Consider the following 19712-nt stretch of genomic DNA (forward strand, 5'->3'; position numbering starts at 1 on the left):
GGGAGTCACGCAGTTTGCATGTGGGTTGGTAAAAGCTTGCTCAGCGAGGCAATGCATCTTTAGGGAGGGAAAAGCTGTCTACTGTTTGACATTCTATAAATCAAACCTGGTGAATTTTAACCTATGAACTTATCTAAAGTCCCATGAACCAACTGAAATGTTTTAAATTTCCACCTTCTAAATTAATTTCTATTCAGACACCACTCATTTATATAAACTAAAAACAGCAAAAAAAAAAATCACTTCGTGATTGTATATAACACATTTGCATCTGTTCTGTGCATATTTTATTGAATAAATAAAAACTTTATTGGTTTGTTTTTTAAAACCTATAAACAATATCCTTAGTTTGATCACTTAAAACATACAACTTTATGGAATCAAAATGCTTAAAGGATTTTGTTCCCCGAATGTTGGCTATTTATACCTATACATATGAAAATTTCACCTGTCAAAACTGGTTTTGCGGTAGCCAGATGTGAGATATATGTGGATTTCTAAAAGGTTAACTCTTCAAATTATGAGATCTAATACAATACCCAGGTATTAAGGGAGAAAACGATTTTGCAACCCCAAGTTGGGACTTAACATAAATCCTTGTGGTGTTACCAACCTTAAAAATTCTATTGAGCACTTTCATTTTTCAGAATAAAACAGGATAAGTAAATAACTCACGACAGTACCTCAAAGACTTCTGTAAATAGCTAAGCTATACTTTACAGCTATAAGAACATGATATTTGTATTTCCCTGAGAGCGTAGTTTGCTTTGAGTTCAAGGGCACGGTATATGTGTATGTGCGTGTGTTTCCCGAAGCCATTGAGACCAGAATAGATGAAAGCTAAGACGAGAACATGAATCTGTTGGTGTTCTGATGAGCTTAGCTCCCTGCCTGTTTCAGACCAACCTTGGCAACTGGAGCCCCTTAACTTCATCTACAGATTCCGCTCCACCAAAGACTCTGGGCCACCTTTCCTCTAGGACAGGAGACCCAGCTGAGCAGCTCAGAGGCCCCACAGTAAGTTGGCCCAAATGCTGGGCCTGCTCTAACCTGTCCCTCTGCTCTAAGAAGTGGATTCCTTCCTTACTTGCTTGCCTAGAATTCTCCCTTGCCCTTATTCTCCCTTACCCTTCTTGGGACTACTAGAGTCAAGCTCACAAACTCCAGGGCCTCTGATATCGTTTTCCAGACCTGTATCCTTGGAACCTGACCTCCTCCTACCCCATCTTCTTCTTCCCAGCCAGGGGTGCTCTGTCCACTCACAGGCCCTGCCTCAATCTCCAGTCTGCTATGCCGGAACATCCTGCCATGTCCTGCCTGAGTCCGAGGGTTCTTTGTCCCTGGGTTTATTCTCAGCTTGGCTTTCCCCCTGCTGATGGTGTGGGTTATAACACTTACCTTCCTGCAAATGTGTTTGTCTTTATTTCTTGGAATGGATTTTAGATTTTAGAAGTTCTCATCCCTGGCTAGTGCCTAGAGGCTAAAACCCTGATGACTATACTTAAGTTTCCCCCAAATGACTTGAACTTTCTTTCTCGAAGAGCTACAGACTGGCAGCTTCATATACAGAACCCTAGATCTTCTAACCAGGTGTAACTATTCCCTACCCATGCCATTATTAGGAATCCCTATTTCTTGAGTGCCAGCTACATGAAATTTTCCACAATTCACCTGCATATCTGGTGTTGTAAAAAATCATAAAGAGTGTTTCCATGATTCATTTAGGTATTCTGAAGTAGTCCAGAAACTTGGGTCCTACATTTAGAATCAGGTTTATAGCACAGAAATCCCAAATCCTCACTTTCCCAGCATAGGGTTGACCTGCTGATGGGCTCGAAGTTTGCCTATGGGTCTTATCAAAGGACTGCCATCCCCTCCCTGACAAGGAGCGCTGTCTTTTTGAGGGGAGGCTCCCTGTGTATGCCAATACCGTTGTCACTGGATTTCCTCTCTGGAAGTTCCTCCCTGCAATAGTCTTTGGAGTAAGACTGATTTTTCCTTCACAAATCAGTTCACAAATGGTTCTGGTGGCAATCTCAAAAACAAACATGTAAGCAACGGCCACTGGTTGACTTCACTGCACAGCTTACCACCTTGAGCCCCTGAAAGGCAATCAAGACTTGGATCCAGCCTCTTCACTTCATACACATCTCATTTTTAGCTAACTTGAAGAAAATAAAAACAAGAATATTAACTGGTGGCCTATTTACCTGTATTGAGTGTCTAGCATGGAGATTTGCCATTCGTGGGTGTCCTCAAGGCTTGACGGACATGAAGAACTCCACGAATGTTTGCTGAATTGAAGTAGATTACATGGTTACATTGCTTCAGTTGGGAGTTCCTGATGGTTATTATAGTGCTCATGAGTCAGCGATAGTTTGTTCTAAAATTCCACAAATATGTTTCTACCGCCCTGTGTTACTTTCCACAGCAGAGAGCTGAACTGTCACGCTTCTAAGGCACAGAGCCTTTCACACACCAACATACATTTATATTTATCTTCAGTAATCTGGCATAAACAGAAATCTCACCTGTAATTTTTCAAGTTTTTAAAATCTGTTTCAAATATTAGCTTCTTCTAACCATGACTGTTTAATGAAAATTAAATTCGCTATCACCTCTAATAACTCTAACTTCCCAAACTGCTGAAAAGAACAAGCCACACTGGATATGAAATAAAACTCTATAAAGAAAATTGAAATCATATGATGAAAACAAAGTCCACTGGGTAATGCAGTTACTATGTTGTTATCATTGTTGCTTTTTTAAATACAGCATATGAAACAGGATCTCTTAACCTGTTTCTCCAGCTTGGGGATTAGAATGAATTTCCAGTGAGCTCATTGGAAAGCTGTAGCTCTTACAGTGAAGGACAGATTCTGTTCTTTAAGTCACAGTTGAGCTACACTTCTACCAAGTAGAAGTGCTTTATAAAAGTCTTGAAAACGAAGGCTTCAGGAGGATGGGGTAGCAGGAACGTGGACCTAAATCACTGTCTAAAAACTAGAAAGTGTACCGTCAAGGAGAATCTGTCGCTCCTGTGGAGGCCAGCTGTGTTCAGGTGTTTAGTTTTTTAATAAAACAGTAGTTTGAGTCTCTAGAAACATCTTTTCTATATCACAGTACAATTGGTGAACACTGAGAGGCCAGGGCACCAGACTGTGCTAAAGGTACAATTCTGTCTGGCAATGACAGTTCTGGTCCAAAATGGGCCATCTTATGATCATTTAAAAAAAAAGACCGGGCCCAGTGCCTCACGCCTGTAATCCCAGCACTTTGGGGGGCCGAGGCAAGCAGATCACAAGGCCAGGTGTTCAAGACTAGCCTGGCCAAGATGGTGAAACCCCGTCTCTACTAAAACTACAAAAATTAGCCAGGCGCAGTGGCAGGTGCCTGTAATCCCAGCTACTCGGGAGGCTGAGGCAGGAGAATCACTTGAACCGGGGTGACAGAGGTTGCAGTGAGCCGAGATCATGCCACTGCACTCCAGCCTGGGCGACTTCATCTCAAAAAAAAAAAAAGAGGGTTTCAGTGGGAGGAAGACAGAACACAAGTATTTCATCTCTTTCAAAGCAAACAGGCCTTCCCAAGCCCATCCCCCAGACCTTTCAAGTAGAAGAACCTATGAGATGTTCTTGGCAAGGAGCCCAAATGACTCCTTGGTTTAAATTTTGGTAAGGGGCGGGGGCGAGGGAGGATGCAGAATAAGAAAGAAAAGGAAAGAAAACAGGAAACACCTTTATTTCCCTGCCGTGCTGAGTGAATCTTTTAGCAGACTTGCCAAAACAAGAAATGAGCCAGGTGTTTTTGTTTTTGTTTTTGTTTTGGAGACAGAGTTTCACTTTTGTTGCCCTGGCTGCAGTGCAGTGTCGCGATCTTGGCTCACTGCAACCTCCACCTCCCAAGTTCAAGTGATCCTCCTGCCTCAGCCTCCTGAGTAGCTGGAATTACAGGCGCCTGCCACTGCACCCGGCTAATTTTTGTATTTTTAGTAGAGATGGGGAGGTCTCACCATGTTGGCCAGGCTGGTCTCGAACTCCTGACTTCAGGTCATCCGCCCGCCTCAGCCTCCGATAGTGCTGGGATTACAGGCGTGAGCTGCCGCGCCCAGCATAAGCCAGGTTTTGTTTTCGTTTTTTGTTTGTTTTTCCTGCTCTGAGATAGGGAGCATGGTGGAAAGAGCATTGACTTCGGAGCTGAAAGACCTGAGTTTTAGACTCCTGGGGTAGCTACTTGCTATCTGAGTGATGGGGCTGGGGGGGCGGGGGGGCACGCCACTTAGCCTCTGTGAAACTCGGTTCCCTCACCTGTAAACTAGAAGTGATAAGAGCCAGTCACCAGGTTAAATGAACCGATACAAGGAAGTGCCTGGCACAGAAGCCGGCATAGGGTGGGTGGGTCCTGAATGCTAAATATTACTCTTCCTCGCCTCCCCTCCTGAGGTAGGTCATGCAAACATTCCTGGCCGGTCTCAAGTGACCCCAAACTGTGACTTCCAAGCTTCCCCCAAAGTGAGTCAAGGGGATCCCCTGATGTATGGCCTCAAACTCGAGCCTGCTGCCTGAAGTGGGACTGGAGGAGGGTGAGAGGTGAGGCGGGCACGCTGAGGGTCGGGGGTGGGGGCTCTCCAGCTCCCCATCCTGCCGTCAGACAGACACTGCTCCAGGCACGATCCTACGGATGTGGGTGTACGACTTCCTGATGGTGACGCTGCCGTGGTGCGACACGCCCCGGGGCAGGACGCACTCCTCTGTCAGTTTCTGGGCCTCCGGGTCCCAGCACAGCACCGTGGCGATAACCTCGTTCTTCTCGTCCCGCCCGCCGGTGATGTAGAGCCGGTTGTTGCAGGGCGCGATGCCGCAGCTGGCCCGCTCGTGGCTGAGCTGGGTCACCAGGCACCAGCTGTCTTCCAGCGGGCTGTAGGCGTACAGCGCTCTCATGGCCCCACCTGAGGAGAGGGAGGAAACACGGTGGGCATCGCTCCATTTTTCTGGTTTCTTCCCTCTTAACCACTAAAATTCAACTTCTGGTTAAGCCAAGTCTACCCTCTTGCCAAGAGAAACCGTCGATTGATGGCTTTTCTGAAAGCCAGAGTGGATCCTAGGGGCAGTGAGTTGCCAGCGCTGGAGACACCGCGACACACCCTTTACGTGCTAAAGCCAGGTGCTAATCAGGTTCTAAGCCATTCAGATCAATAAGAAGCCATTACTCACCAACGACATAGATGCGGTCCCGGAAACTCACTGCATTGATGCATTTAGCCTCCACCGGCATGGCCGCCTTCAAACTCCACTTGTTGGTGGAAGGATCATAACACTGAGTCTTGTCTGTGGCCAGTTTCCCATTGGGCCCTCCCCCGATCACATAGAGCTTCTTCTTATGGCTGGTGGCTGCAAAGGAACTGACATGGACAAGGAGGGGTGCGGCCTGTAGAGGCACAGGGCACAAGAAGAAGCTGTCAGTCATGCTGCCCAGATTGCTGCAGTAGCACCCAGGATACAGGACAGAGCTCCGGGACACGGAACTGGGCATCTTTTGCCTAAAGTCCCAAGGCCCATGGGCTTGACTCCCCTTAAGACACAGCAAGAATGAAAGCATGCATTTCCCACCCTCCCTCCAGGCTCCACGCAAGCTAGAGCAAGCTGTGTGTTGGGACGTGCCAGCCTATCCCAGAATCCAGCTCTCAGGCAAGAATAAGTTTGTACAGATGAAGTCAGCCAATGTTGGAGGAAAATGATGTTTTATACATCCATATTCATATTCATTCATGTGCTCATCCACTCAAAAAATATTTATGGAGTGCCTACTATGTACCAGCATTGATTTTCCTTGGTGCTTATATCAAGGAAGAAAAGCTGGTATATGGGTTTATGGTGGCCACAGGTAAGCAGACTCTTCCATTACAGGGCAGCATTGAGGATTTTGAGATTAAGTCAGACGTGAGCTTCTACCCTGTGAACCCCAGGACACTAAAGGAGACTTCCAAGAGCCTCTTGCCCATTTATTTACAGGATCCTTTTAGATCATGGAGCAGCTCTGTGATAGGGCTTGTTTTGAGAAGATCCTGGGCACGCCCCCCATATATGTTAAGGGCTCTCAATATAGCACTTTTCAGGCTGACAGTCTTGGCTAGATGTGGTGACCTGGCTACCTTTGCTTGTGCCTACAATGACTGCGTTGTACATTCCATTAAGCTGGAACATGCTTGGACATCTGATCTGCTAAGGAGAAAGAAAATTTGAAATTGGGAATAACCTGGAAATGAGATGAGGTGGCTTTTCTTTTCCTGGGTCTGACATATACCTGAGGTTGAATTACTAAAGTCTGACATGCAGGCCTGTAAGTGGCTTATTATCATCAACAGGAAAATAAAGAAGGGATGATTTCTAACATGACCAAATCACTCTGGGTTCATAAACGTTGTAGTAAAGTGATCTGCATGTGTCCAGCGTGGAGAAGAATAGGAGAGAAGGCATCTGAGGAGATGAGACTCTACGCCAAGACATGCAGACCAAGAGATCTCCCATCTAAGCACAGAGTAAGCCTCTGTCCACATCTGGGGTTCTGTCCAAATTAGGACAGGTGCCCACACAGACCTTCACCACTTGGAGGGACATAGTTTCTGTGACTTGATCAGCAATACTGAAGCAATAGCTCCTAGGAGGAGGGAAGCTCAGAGCCACCAAAACTGTTCTCCTTGGAATTAAAGTGATCAGAAAGCTGGCCACCACGGCAGGCACATTCCAAAGCTTTTTTAAAAAGCACTGAAGTAATAATACAGGCAGTTACTGGTAGAAATCATGTCCTATACCTCTGACCAGCAGTTATGAAAGGGGTCGTAGGTCTCCACGTTGTTGATTCTCTGTAAGCCGTCAAAGCCTCCAATCACATAGACCTTGCCACCCAACACCACCATCTTATGCCTCCAGCGGCCTATGTTTAAATACTCAATCTGAATCCACTTGTTGATCGAAGAATTATATTTCCAAACATCATGCTGTGTTTCTTTGCCACCTGCAAGAGATATAAAGCATTTAAGAAACAACCAGATGTGTCAGAAATACAGCTTCTCCCATGATATCCCACATGTCCAAAAGTGCCGGGTCCTTAGGCAGGCTAGCCCTACCCGGAGGGGAGATACAAGAAACCTGGCAGGTGTGTGATGTCTGGCAGGGGAGACGAGGCAAACTCAGGGGAACAGGGAGAGGCAGAATGGATGATGTGCCACACTGTGTCATGTCCACCTCAGTGCTGCGAGAGTTCAGAGAAGAGGTGGCTAAGTGAGCAGTGCCCCGAGAAGGCTTCGGGGGGCAGGACCCAAGCCAGCGTGGGTGGGTAGGGGCCAGAGGGAGCCTGGACTCAGTGTTTGCCCTCACAGGGAGCAGGAAGTAAGGCTGGGCGGGGACAGTGGGGTTTGTGCAGAAGGCAAATTACATGGCAGCTTAAATTCTATGTTTACTTTTTATTTAAACAAAAAAGCAAAGATACAGACTGGGAAAAATCACTAAGAAATCCTACAACATTATCCTGGTTTGTCTCTCTGATCTGTATAAAAAGATCAGTGGGATTTATCCTATTTCTAAATAATTTTTGTTATAGCAGTATGAGATTCTCACAATAGATCATTTGAGAGTGATCTGGTAAATATTTTCTTGAAGACAACTCTCTTAAAAACCAGAAAACACAAAATTCAGCAGCTGGGGAAAGAGACAAAGACAAAGGAGAACTGACTTTTTTGGTGATTTTAATCAAATATTTAACAGCTTTGCGTTTCCATTTTCCCATCAGCATAGACTACCACCAACTACTTAAAGCAAAGATTTACTTTTCACACTTACATGTGTGCAATAGTGGAGAAATGAACATTACTGACCACATTCTGTGTCAGGTGTGTTTCTCCTGTGTGGAACCCAGAAGTGGGTTTTCTAAGTCAAAGCCATGTGCACCCTGAATTTTTATAGGTGCAGCCAAGGCATCCTCTGCAGCTGTGGTGGTTGACTTTTCCTCATACCCACTTTTTGTTGGTGGTGGTGGTTTTGTTTTCTGTCTTTCTTTTATTTTTATTTTTTGAAGTCTGACAGAAAAGAACTATGTCAGTTTGGTTTTCGCTTACTACAAGGGAAGCTGAGCCTCCTCTTCCTTGAATCTTTTGTTCGTATAGTCTGGCTATTTTTCTTTGGGTGGGGTACCTTTCAGAGGTCTCCATTTATTCAAAACATTGATCCCATTTAAGTAGCATCAAAAAGTATAAAATAAATGTAAATTTTCAAAGAAATGTATGCAACCTTTATTAAAACCTGTGATTTTATTTTAGGACACAAAAAAAAAACCCCAAGAAAGCATATTGTGTGCATAAATGAGAAGACACCTGATTGTGAAGATGTCAACCCTCCCTAGGTTAATCTATATACTCAGGGCCTTCAAGACTTTTGGGGGGAACTTGATGAGATAATCCTAAATTTCACTGGGAAGAGTAAGTTTGGAAAAATTTCTAAGAAACTTTTGAAAAAGAAAAGAAGGAGCCTTTCTTTATCAAATATTAAAATACACTAAAAAGCTATCCTAATACAAACAGTGCAGTACTAGACAAACTGATCAGTTAAAAACAAGAGCACAGAAATGGACTAAAATATATACAGATCATTAAATAAATGTTATTAGAACAATTGGTTATTCATTTGGATAAAAATTAAGTTAGATACTTATTTTACATTACATTTAAAATAAAATTCAAATGTTACTGCTATAGAAGTAACTGGAGAATGTATAGGATATTATGTTAATGACCTTGAGGTTAGGAGGGGTTTTCTAAGCATGACATGAAATGTAGAATTGTATAGGAAAGAAAACAAGTATATAAAGTTAAAAAACAACCACAGTCTAGGAGAAAATATTTGTAACACAAATAGCAAAGGATATATATGAAGAGTTCCAAAAAATTAGTAAGAAAAAGACAAAAACTGAGAGGAACTGTCAGAGTATGAACAGATAATTTTTAAAAATAAATACAATTATCTGGTAAATATATAAAATATGCTTAACCTCACTAATGACCTAGGAGTATAAATTCAAACATTCTAGTCTATTAAAAATTTAAATGACTAATAATAAAAATCGTTAGCAAGGATATAGAAAATGGGCACCGTCATTCATCACTGATTGAACTGTAAATTGGTACAACTTTTCCGTAGGACAATTTCACAATATATACAAAATTCTCAATTCACATATGACCACTTCCAGGAAACTTTCCAAGTAGCAGCACAAGTATGAAAAAACATGTGTCTAAGAACGCCTCCTGCAGTATTTTTTAAGGAGATTAAAAAAAGAAAGCTAGAAAAATTATGGTTTATACATTTGGTAGACTGCCATATAGCTGGTAAAAAGAATAACAGTAGTGATAATACTGGCCAACGTAATTAAGCTCCCACCATGTGCTTTGCATGTAGTAACTATATCACTTAATATGTATATCCATTAAACCAACATGGCATCATGTCCAGATGATATTGTTAATTGAAGTACAAGTTTCTGTTGATTTAGCTGTGTATAACAAGCATGCTTTCAGGTATTGCTTGTATCATTAAAAAGTGAACAAAAAATTTATGACAAAAGAATAACATGTGGGCTGGGCACAGTGGCTCACACCTGTAATCCCAGCACTTTGGGAGGCTGAGGTGCACGGATCACCTGAGATCAGGAGTTCAAGACTAGCCTGGCCAACATGGTGAAACCCTGTCTCTACTTAAAATACAAAAAAAAAATTGGGTCACGCACAGTGGCTCACGCCTGTAATCCCAGCACTTTGGGAGACCAAAGTGGGCGGATCACCTGAGGTCAGGAGTTTGAGACCAGCCTGTCAATATGGTGAACCCCCCCCACCAAAACTACAAAAATTAACCAGGCATGGTGGTGGGCACCTGTAATCCCAGCACTTTGGGAGGCCAAAGCAGGTGGATCACCTGAGGTCAGGAGTTTGAGACCAGCCTGGCCAACATGGTGAAACCCCCTCTCTACCAAAAATACAAAAATTGGCCAGGCATGATGGCACGTGCCTGTAATCCCAGCTACTCAGGAGGCTGAGGCAGGAGAATCGCTGGAACCTTGGAGGCAGAGAGCCAAGATCTCGCCATTGCACTCCAGCCTGGACAACAGAATGAGACTCCATCTCAAGAAAAAGAAAAAAAGAATAACACGTGTAGTATAGGTGACAAAAGACTGACTATGATGACCACACCTGTTGATCCCTCCTGGGCACATAGCTAAACTATATTTCCCAGCCCGCTGCACCCACAGCAGGTGAGGGGCGGGTAAGGGAGGTCATGTGGCTAGTTTTTACCAATGGAATGTGAGCAAAACTGATGGCACTTCCAGGCTGAGGCTTTTATGAGCAGGTGTGACTTCTCAACTCCCTCAGCTTTTTTCTCGTCGCTAAATCAGGGCCACGTGTAGGAAGAGGCAGTGTCACAAGATGGCAGGACCCTAGGCCCCTGAGTGCCTGAGTGGAGCAGACCGTCCTCCCCCTGACCCCTGCATACTACTGTGTTAATTCACTGAGACTTAGTATTTGTAATAGCAGCTAAAATTACTTACCCTGAGCAAACAGAAAACAATTTTTGTAAAAAATGAAAACCCACAGAATTGTGATGGCACAGAGAAACTGCCCTATTTTACTTTACTCGCTCGGTATTGTTTGGCTCTTCTACAACAATTAAGGCCGGGCGCAGTGGCTCACGCTTGTAATCCCAGCACTTTGGGAGGCCGAGGCGGGTGGATCACAAGGTCAGGAGTTCAAGACCAGCCTGACCAACACAGTGAAACCCCGTCTGCACTAAAAATACAAAAATTAGCCGGATGTGGTGCCACGTGCCTGTAATCCCAGCTACTTGGGAGGCTGAGGCAGGAGAATCATTTGAACCCAGGAGGCAGAGGTTGCAGTGAGCTGAGATTGTGCCACTGCACTCCAGCCTGGGCAACAGAGCTAGACTCTGTCTCGAAAAAAAAAAAAAACAAATTAAAAAAAATGTCTACAAGATTAAAAGAAAGCTAGAACCTAATCAATGGTATAAATGCATCCAAAGAACAACCTGCCCTTGATTTTGGAGGAAACACGCTCTGGGGTCCAGCTTTCCCCACAAGTTCAGATTCGAGAAAAGCCTCTAAGAAAGGGGAAGGGAAGCTTGTCTCCTTCCTTAGGGTCCCAGGGAGAGCCAGGTGGCTTTTGATGTGATGGGGAAGAGTGTGGGCATTAGGCTCAGAGCTTGGGTTGAAGTCCTGCCTGACACCTACCAGTGTGCGACCTTAGGTATGTCTGAGAATCTCTCTGAGCCTCTGTTTTCTCCTACCTTAAAAACACCTACCTTGCAGAGTTGATGTGAGAGGCAAACAATTAAATGTCATTAAAGTATAAATGTATCTACCACTCAGTAAAGATGGTTGAGACTGTGTCATTCAATAAATATTTACTGAACATTTACCCCAAGGTCAGGCACAGTGCTAGGAACAGGGGCTATAGTGTTGCCCCTCACGGAACTCCAGGTCTAATGGGAAAGGCAGACACAAAGTAACTATCAATACTGAAGCAAAAAGTATTGGGTCCTACTGAAGTATACCCATGTACAACCTAATAAACATGGGAGGGGAAGAGCAGACGTGTTTACTCATTACTGAATTCCCACTGTGTAGCTCAGGGGCCTATGCCTATAGCAGACACTGAATAAACTCTTACCACTTTCCCTCTTCTTTTTCCGGAAGGGATGGACTTGTCTACCTCCTCCCCAGGTTTTCTATTAATAGTACAATGCTGGCCAGACGAGGTGGCTCACGCCTGTAATCCCAGCACTTTGGGAGGCCGAGGCTGGTGGATCACCTATGGTCAGGAGTTCAAGACCAGCCTGGCCAACATGGTGAAATCCCATCTCTACTAAAAATACAAAAATTAGCTGGGCATGGTGGCAGGCACCTGATTGTAATCCCAGCTACTCTGGAGGGTGAGGCAGGAAGATCACTTGAACTCGGGAGGGGGAGGTTGCAGCTAGCCAAGATCATGCCACTGCACTCCAGCCTGAGCAAGAGAGCGAGACTCGGTCTCAAAAAAAAAAAAAAAGGCCGGGCGCGGTGGCTCACGCCTGTAATCCCAGCACTTTGGACAGCCGAGGTGGGAGGATCACGAGGTCAGGAGATTGAGACCATCCTGGCTAACACGGTGAAACCCCGTCTCTACTAAAAATACAAAAAATTAGCCAGACGTGGTGGTGGGCGCCTGTAGTCCCAGCTACTCTGGAGGCTGAGGCAGGAGAATGGCATGAACCTGGGAGGCGGAGCTTGCAGTGAGCCGAGATGGCACCACTGCACTCCAGCCTGGGCAACAGAGCGAGACTCCGTCTCAAAAAAATAAATAAATAAATAAGAAAAAAATAGTACAATGTTGCTCAGTTTGGTGTTTATTAAGTAGCAATGTACTCTCCAAGATAAGACCACCTGAGCTCCTGGGTCCATATACTGTCTCAGTCAGAGCCGGGTCATTGCCAATTCACAGTAATTCTTTTAGGACGGTTGCCTGGCTGCCACTCAGGAACATATGTAGTGCTACTGGGGCTTGCTTTGCCTTTCCATGACTCCTGCTTACCTGAGATGTAGACCTCATTTTTCAATGTCACGCATGCAAACTCCACCCACTTCTTATTCTCACTCTCCAGCTCATGCTCCGTTAGCGGGAGCTTGGCCACCTCCAGGCGGCTGCGCCTCAGGGGGTCCAGGCAGGTCACCTCTGCCACAAACCGTTCATCCTTCGTGCAGCCGCCGATGATCATGAACACCTCAGACTGGAACTCATGCATCCTGGGCTTGGTGCGCTCCGAAATGATCTGGAAATCGATGGGGGTACATGAAGGCAGGACAACACAAAGTTTCAGAGCTCAGGCTATGGAGCCATTAGCAGTCGGGTCCAATTCCCACATCTGCCACGGTATGACCCTGTGACTTCACCTCCCCGAGCCTCAGTTTCATCACCTGTATAATCGGGATAGTAGAGGTAACTACCTCATAGGTGTGTTGTGAGGGTTAAATGGGATAATGCACACAGTGTGCTTCACCCAGGGCCTGGTGCGTAACAGGTACTCAATACATGTTACCTGTTTTTGCTGCTGTTTTAAGAGGTGAGGGTCTATTTACCATCAGATGCACTTCCTGCCTTTCCTCTCCTGCCTGGTCTGAAACCTTAAATCCTGGAATTTCATTTTGCGCTACTTTCCATTCCCCCTTGGCTTTAATTTCTTGATGATACCTCAGATTTTGCTCACCATCAGCCTTCTGGAAGAGACATCCTGGACAGTGACGACATAAGAGCATTCAGAGACTTAGGAAATAAGAACTAGAAGGAATCAGGGTGTGGCCAGGGAGGGAGGAAGGCTGGTTCCAACATACGGTATATGACCTTTCAGAGCTTTGAACAAGTGAAGAAATCCACACTATGAGTATTTGAACCCTGCCGAAAGAGCAGAGGTTTGGAAGTCAAATGTACCAGCATTCTATCACCTATGGCCATGTGACCTTGGAGAAGTAACATGATCTCTGTAAACTGCTTGTAATCATTTCTGTGCTATCAGATGACTGAGCATTCATAAGGTCATGAGGTAGAGGTGTGAACAGAGCACCTGGCACACACTTGCCCCTCAACAGCTAATTATGCCTGTAGGAGCAGTGGTAGATGCCATATTGATGCTGCTATGAAAGGAAGAGCTGCCCTTCCCTGGTTCCATTGATCCCCTGGGCTCCATGATGAAGGCTCCATATGTGTGCTGATGGGAGGCGGAGAGGCAGCAACCATTTCCCAGATGGCCAAAGTCGCCAATTTTCCCACAAAATTAGACCGATCTAACACAGACTACAGAAATTCAACTCTGCCCATAGGTGGTAACAAATAGGTTACAGTAGCAAAGACTGAGCCCTCAAATAGTGAATCCAACCAAGAGCCACAAATAATCTGACCAGCCAACTCCCAGCCTCTACTTTTCCATAACAGTCTTTGGTTGGTTGGTTGGTTGGTTTTCTGTGCCCAGGAGCCTGGTACAGTGAGTTCTGCATCCTCCGTTCTTGAGGCTGGACCATGGCCATAAAGTTTGTGGCAGGACTGTTCCTTACAGGTCAGCAGAGTGGGGATGGGTGTGGCTGGACAAAGCCTAGGCAAGGGGCTGGCCCTGACAGTGTGGACAGCAGAACGGTGCTGGGAGAAGGGTGAAGGGGTGGGCCAGGGAACTTGGAGGCACCATGAGAGCACCAAGCTGGCAGGACAGGATCTGGGCAGTGGCAACACAGACAAACTTTGCTGCTCTGCAACTTTCTCTTTAGGTATCAGCCCTGGTTCCTGTCCCTAAACCCCATTCCCCACAGCTGAGGCACAGCCTCCAGCACTAATCCATCTGGTCCTCTTTCAGAGGGGATCTAGGTGTTTCAGGGCAATGCTTAGAAAAAAGCACTGGCCTCACTGAATTCACTCCCTTGTGACCCTTTCTTCAGTTCTGGGAACCAGGCCTCAGCCTCCATTCTGAAGCTCCCCTCATCTTATTTGCAATGCCTGCTCTCCTGCCCCAGTAACCTGTTGGGTGATTAAGAGGCTGCTAGGAGGACTGGACTAGCCATGATCTTGCCTCCTGACCCCCAGGGCTGGCATGTTGTTCCTTGGTCCCGACCTATGAGAGGCTCTCCTCCTACTGGCTAAACTTCCTGGGTTCCTGCCTGCTGCCTGGGTCTCCCCATAATATTCTATTCTCAATTTCCCATGCTACCACCCCAATCCACCTACCCTTTAAGGCATTGTGAATAATTTGCCATGTCACTTTGTCCTTTTCTCCAGGAAGCCATTCCTAACTTTGCACACATTCTCATAACCCTGAATTTCCCCCACAAGGACACTTTTCATGCTTCATTGTAATTTACTGTAAGGCCCCTGATGGCAGGAACAGCCCTTTTTCTCCAGTGGATCCTCAGCACCAAGAATAGTACCTGGAGCTTGTGGGCATCTATAAACATTGATTAAATGAGCAAGTGAGCTGGGTGCAGTGGCTCACGCCTGCAATCCCAGCACTTTGGGAGGTCGAGGCAGGTGGATCACCTGAGGTCAGGAGTTCGAGATCAGCCTGGCTAACATGGTGAAGCCCAGTCTCTAATAAAAATTAAAAAGAAAATAAAAAAATTAGCAAGGTGTGGTGGCAGGCACCTGCAATCCTGGCTACTCGGGAGGCTGAGGCAGGAGAATCACTTGAATCTAAGAGGCAGAGGGTGCAGTGAGCCGAGGTCACACCATTGCACTCCAGCCTGGGCAACAAGAGCAAAACCCTATCTCAAAAAAAAAAAATGAGTGACTGGATGAGTGAATGAATGGGCAAGCTAGGTAACTCAGTCTCAATCATTGTGGTAGTGAGCATCCACAATGGCCCCAGTGATCCCTGCTTCCTGGTATTCACATCTGTGTAGTTCCCTCCACACTGTTCTAGAATTTGTCTCTATGACCAACAGATTACAGCAGAAGTGATGATACATCACTTCTGAAATTAGGCTATAAAAGGCACTACCAGCTTGCATCCTGATTACTCCCTCAGTCTTTCTTAGGTCATTTGCTCTGGGGGAGGCCAGCTGTTATAGAGATGCCCGCATGGCAAGAAACTGAGGCTCCCAACCAGCAGCCAGCAAGGATCTGATGCCCGCCAACAGTCCAGTGAGGGAGCCTGAATCCCATTTGAACTTCGAGATGACCGCAGCCCCAGCCAACAGCTTTGCTGCAACTTCATAAGAGAACCTGAGCCAGAAGCACCCAGCTAAACCACTCCTACATTCCTGACACTCAGAGCCTGTTAGATAGTAAGTGTTTGTTATTTTAAAGTTTTCAGTTTGGGGGTAATTTGTTATGCAGCAATTGAGAACTAACACAGTCATCTAGCTGATGGGCTTGGCTGGGGTAATGAGACCTGTCTTATAACTCAGCACCACGGAGCTGCCGAGTGGTGGCATCATTACCTCATTGTAAGTTCAGCTACATTTGGCAAAATATTAACCCCAAAGCCATGACAAATGTCAATCTGAAGTCTGAGACGTGTCAGTTTGTTGCAGACATACGGAAGTGTTTGCCAGTGAATTGCATGCAACAGTCAGGCATAACCAGTTTATTCTCAGATTGTTAAAAACAGAGCAGATAATTGCACCTTAGTGACTGCTCACTGTCCACAGATCTTACACTAGGGGACAGAGTGAGCATATTGTTTCAGCAAAGCTGTCCTTGGGCTAGAGCCTCTGCTCCCCTTTACCCACATCACACATGTCAGAGTAATGTTTGGTATAGACCAGGTTCATGTCTGAAAACTTAAGAGGCAATTAAGTGAAGAGGCAAATTTCCTCTGTCCCCAAAGATCTCTTTCAATGAAGGTTCCAGCTACCATTCCCAAATCAAATGGAGACTGACATTTGCTTTTGGTGTTCTAAAATTTCCTGTTGTTAACACCAGTTTAGAGGATGGGCAAGGTTAAAAGAGAAAGATGAGCTGGGCACGGTGGCTTACGCCTGTAATCCCAGCACTTTGGGAGGCTGAGGCAGGCAGATCACCTGAGGTTGGGAGTTTGAGACCAGCCTGACCAATATGGAGAAACCCCATCTCTATTAAAAATACAAACTTAGCCAGGGGTGGTGGCACATGCTTGTAATCCCATCTACTCGGGAGGCTGAGGCAGGAGAATCTCTTGAACCTGAGAGGCAGAGATTGCAGTGAGCCAAGATCGCGCCATTATACTCCAGCCTGGGCGACAAGAACAAAAGTCTGTCTGAAGAAAAAACAAAACAAAATAAAACAAAAACGGGAAAGATGACGATAGGACAAGAGGGTTAAAGTTTGGTAAATGAAGGGTACGGGGAGAAGTGTATTCACAGAGTAGCCTCCAGGCTCACACTACTGTCATCAGGAGTCAACCCAAGACCATTTCAGCAGGGAGCAGACTGGCTCAGGGAATCAACTGGCAATGAGACCCCAGTAGGAGGTCATGGTGGCTGATTGGTTGGTTCAGTTGCCCAAACTATAAAATGAAGATGAGAAAGTGCCTTGAGAAGGATTTGGGAAAATAAGGCCACAAAAATCTGCGACACAGTGAAAAGACTGATTTTAACCCCAGAGAAGGAAAATGATAGATTGTGAGAGACGGAACCAAGTGGCAATGGCAATAGCTTCCATTTGTGGGGCACTTAGCATGTGCCAGACACTGTACGAAGCATTCCATTCATTACTTAATTCTCAAAACAGTTCTATCAGTTGGTAGGTATTATTATCCCCATGTTACAGATCAGAACTGAGCCTTAGCGTAGCTAAGTAATTGCCTGAGATTACACGGTAAATAAATTGTGGAGTCAAGATTAACACCCAGATCTCTGCCTGATTCCAAGCCCAGGTTGTCACCACTGAAGAATTTTCCAGATGTCAGAATTCTCTCTCCTCCTAAATCTAAAGCTTATAATGTCTGACTCTGCCCCCAGCACCTTGGAAATACAAAAGGCAATGAAAATATTTCATCGCAGCAATTTTGCAGAAGACAGGGTAGGGACCTCTTATATCAGAGAAAAGCCTTTATTATCTGCATTTCAAGGACTTAGAAAATAGGAAGCAGAAACAAAAATAGCAAAAGTATTGGAAGTATAGTTGATCAAGGCACTGTTTATGTTTAAATTGTTTTAAAGTGCTATTTATTTATTTTAACTTTTATTTTAGGTTCAGCATGTGCAGATTTGTTATATAGGTAAATTGTGTGTTGTGGGGATTTGGTGTACAGATTATTTCATCATCCAGGTAATAAGCACAGTACCTGATAGGTAGTTTTTCAGTCCTCACCCTCTTCTCATCCTCTACCCTCAAGTGGGACCTGGTATCTTTTGTTCCCTTCTTTGTGTTCATGTGTACTCAATGTTTAGCTCTCACTTATAAGTGAAAACATGCATTATTTGGTTTTCTGTTCCTGTGTCAGTTCACTTAGGATAATGGCCTCCAGCTCCATCCATGTTGCTGCAAAAAACATGATTGCATTCTTTTTTATGGCTGTGTAGTATTCCATGGGAGACACTGAATAAATGCTAAACTGAGGGCAGTTGCAGAGACTGAGACCTGTCTGCAATTATATGCAGGCTGTCTGCTAGACATCCAGCATAGAATAGGACCTCTGTGGTTTCCTAGGCTTCCCCCATCAATCCACTCATCACCCTTCATTTGTTAAATGTCCCATCTTCTCTGACACACAGACTGTTTAGCAGCACCTGGGTAAGACACAGACTGTTTTTGCAGTACCTGGTGCCATATCTGGCACAGAGTTGGTGTTCAGGATTTATTTGCAAAAAATGAAGGCATAGGGTGCTTAAATACATGGGATGCTGTTTAAGTAGTTTTTAGGGGGAAATTTATAGCATGAAAGCCAATATTAGAAAGAAAGAAAGTCTCAAATCAGTGGCCTCCACTTTCACCTTAAGAAACTAGAGAAATAAGTGCAAATCAAACCCAAACTAAGCAGAAAGAAAGAAAATAATGATCAGAGTGAAAATAAGTGAAATAAAAAACAGAAAAACAATAGAGAAAATCAAATGAAACTAGACCTTAGTTATTTGAGGAAAATCAATAAAATTGATAAGCCTCTAACCAGATTGATCAGGAAAAAAAAAAAAGGACAGACACAAATTACCAATATCTGGAATGAGAGATGTGACAACACTATAGATTCTGCAGGTATTAACAAGATAATAAAGGAATGCTGTGAACAACTTTATGCCAATAAATTCAGCAACTTATATTAAATGAAAAAATTATTTGAGGCACAAACTATCAAAGTTCATTCTAGAAGAAACAGAGATCCTAAATAGTCCTATATCTATTAAAGAAATATATATTATAGTTTAAAAACTTTCCACAAAGAAAACACCAGGCTCTGGTATATTCTACTAAACATTTAAGGGTATGTTTGCAGAGTAAATGAATGAACAGCGGATCTAAGGACAACAAAAAAACTAGAAAAGAACACACAGAAAAAGGGAGAAACTCCAAAAGAACCTCAGACAGAAAATTCCTGGGCCACGTTTGGCTAAGGCTTCTACCAATGGCCTAATGAAGAAAGCTTGGTAGCTAATCCCAGAACCACTGCATAGTGAGATACATGTATGGGTGTTCATGTGTACAAACTGTTAGCAAACTGTCCCTGTATCATTACTTCCTCTCCACTAAATTTGTTCTTGTCTTTATAAAGTTCTGAAGAAAAATCTTCTTCAGGAATTGTTAAGGAGAACCAGGTAGATCCAAATGATGTGATTATTCACCATTCATAGTACCCATTTAATCATTCAACAAGCATTTACTAATTACTCATTCACTATATAGCAGTCTTAGGACTCTCTTCTAAGATCTAGAGATGAAAAGTGCAATAAGACATATTTCCTACTATAACAAACTCCCAGTTTAGAGATATTTACATATGATAAATTCAAATCGTTGCCATACAGCAATTGGTGCTGGGATGGAGCAATGCACCAAGTGCTATGAGAACATGGAGAGTGGCTGGGCGTGGTGGCTCACACCTGTAACCCTAGCACTTTGGGAGGCTGAGAAGAGAAGATCACTTAAGCTCAGGAGTTCAAGACCAACCTGGTCAACACAGTGAAACCTTGTCCTACAAAAAATTTAAAAATTAGCCGGGTGT

The 19712-nt window shown here is 44.5% G+C and overlaps 1 protein-coding gene across 1 annotated transcript in view; it reads right to left on the reverse strand.

Moving 5' to 3' along the window:
- Positions 1-270: 270 nt before the first annotated feature.
- KLHL6 (kelch like family member 6) overlaps positions 271-19712 on the reverse strand; it is a 67854-nt gene continuing 48412 nt past the window's right edge. Inside the window, exons 4-7 of the mRNA XM_030823122.1 lie at positions 12629-12866; positions 6812-7014; positions 5214-5427; positions 271-4948 (exon numbers count right to left, since the gene is read on the reverse strand). Coding sequence (XP_030678982.1) covers positions 4647-4948; positions 5214-5427; positions 6812-7014; positions 12629-12866 — 957 coding nt within the window. The 3' untranslated portion in view covers positions 271-4646. The remainder of the gene's footprint in view (positions 4949-5213; positions 5428-6811; positions 7015-12628; positions 12867-19712) is intronic.

The sequence above is a fragment of the Nomascus leucogenys genome, chromosome 11 (genome assembly GCF_006542625.1).
Source record: "Nomascus leucogenys isolate Asia chromosome 11, Asia_NLE_v1, whole genome shotgun sequence".
Classification (NCBI taxonomy): Eukaryota; Metazoa; Chordata; class Mammalia; order Primates; family Hylobatidae; genus Nomascus; species Nomascus leucogenys.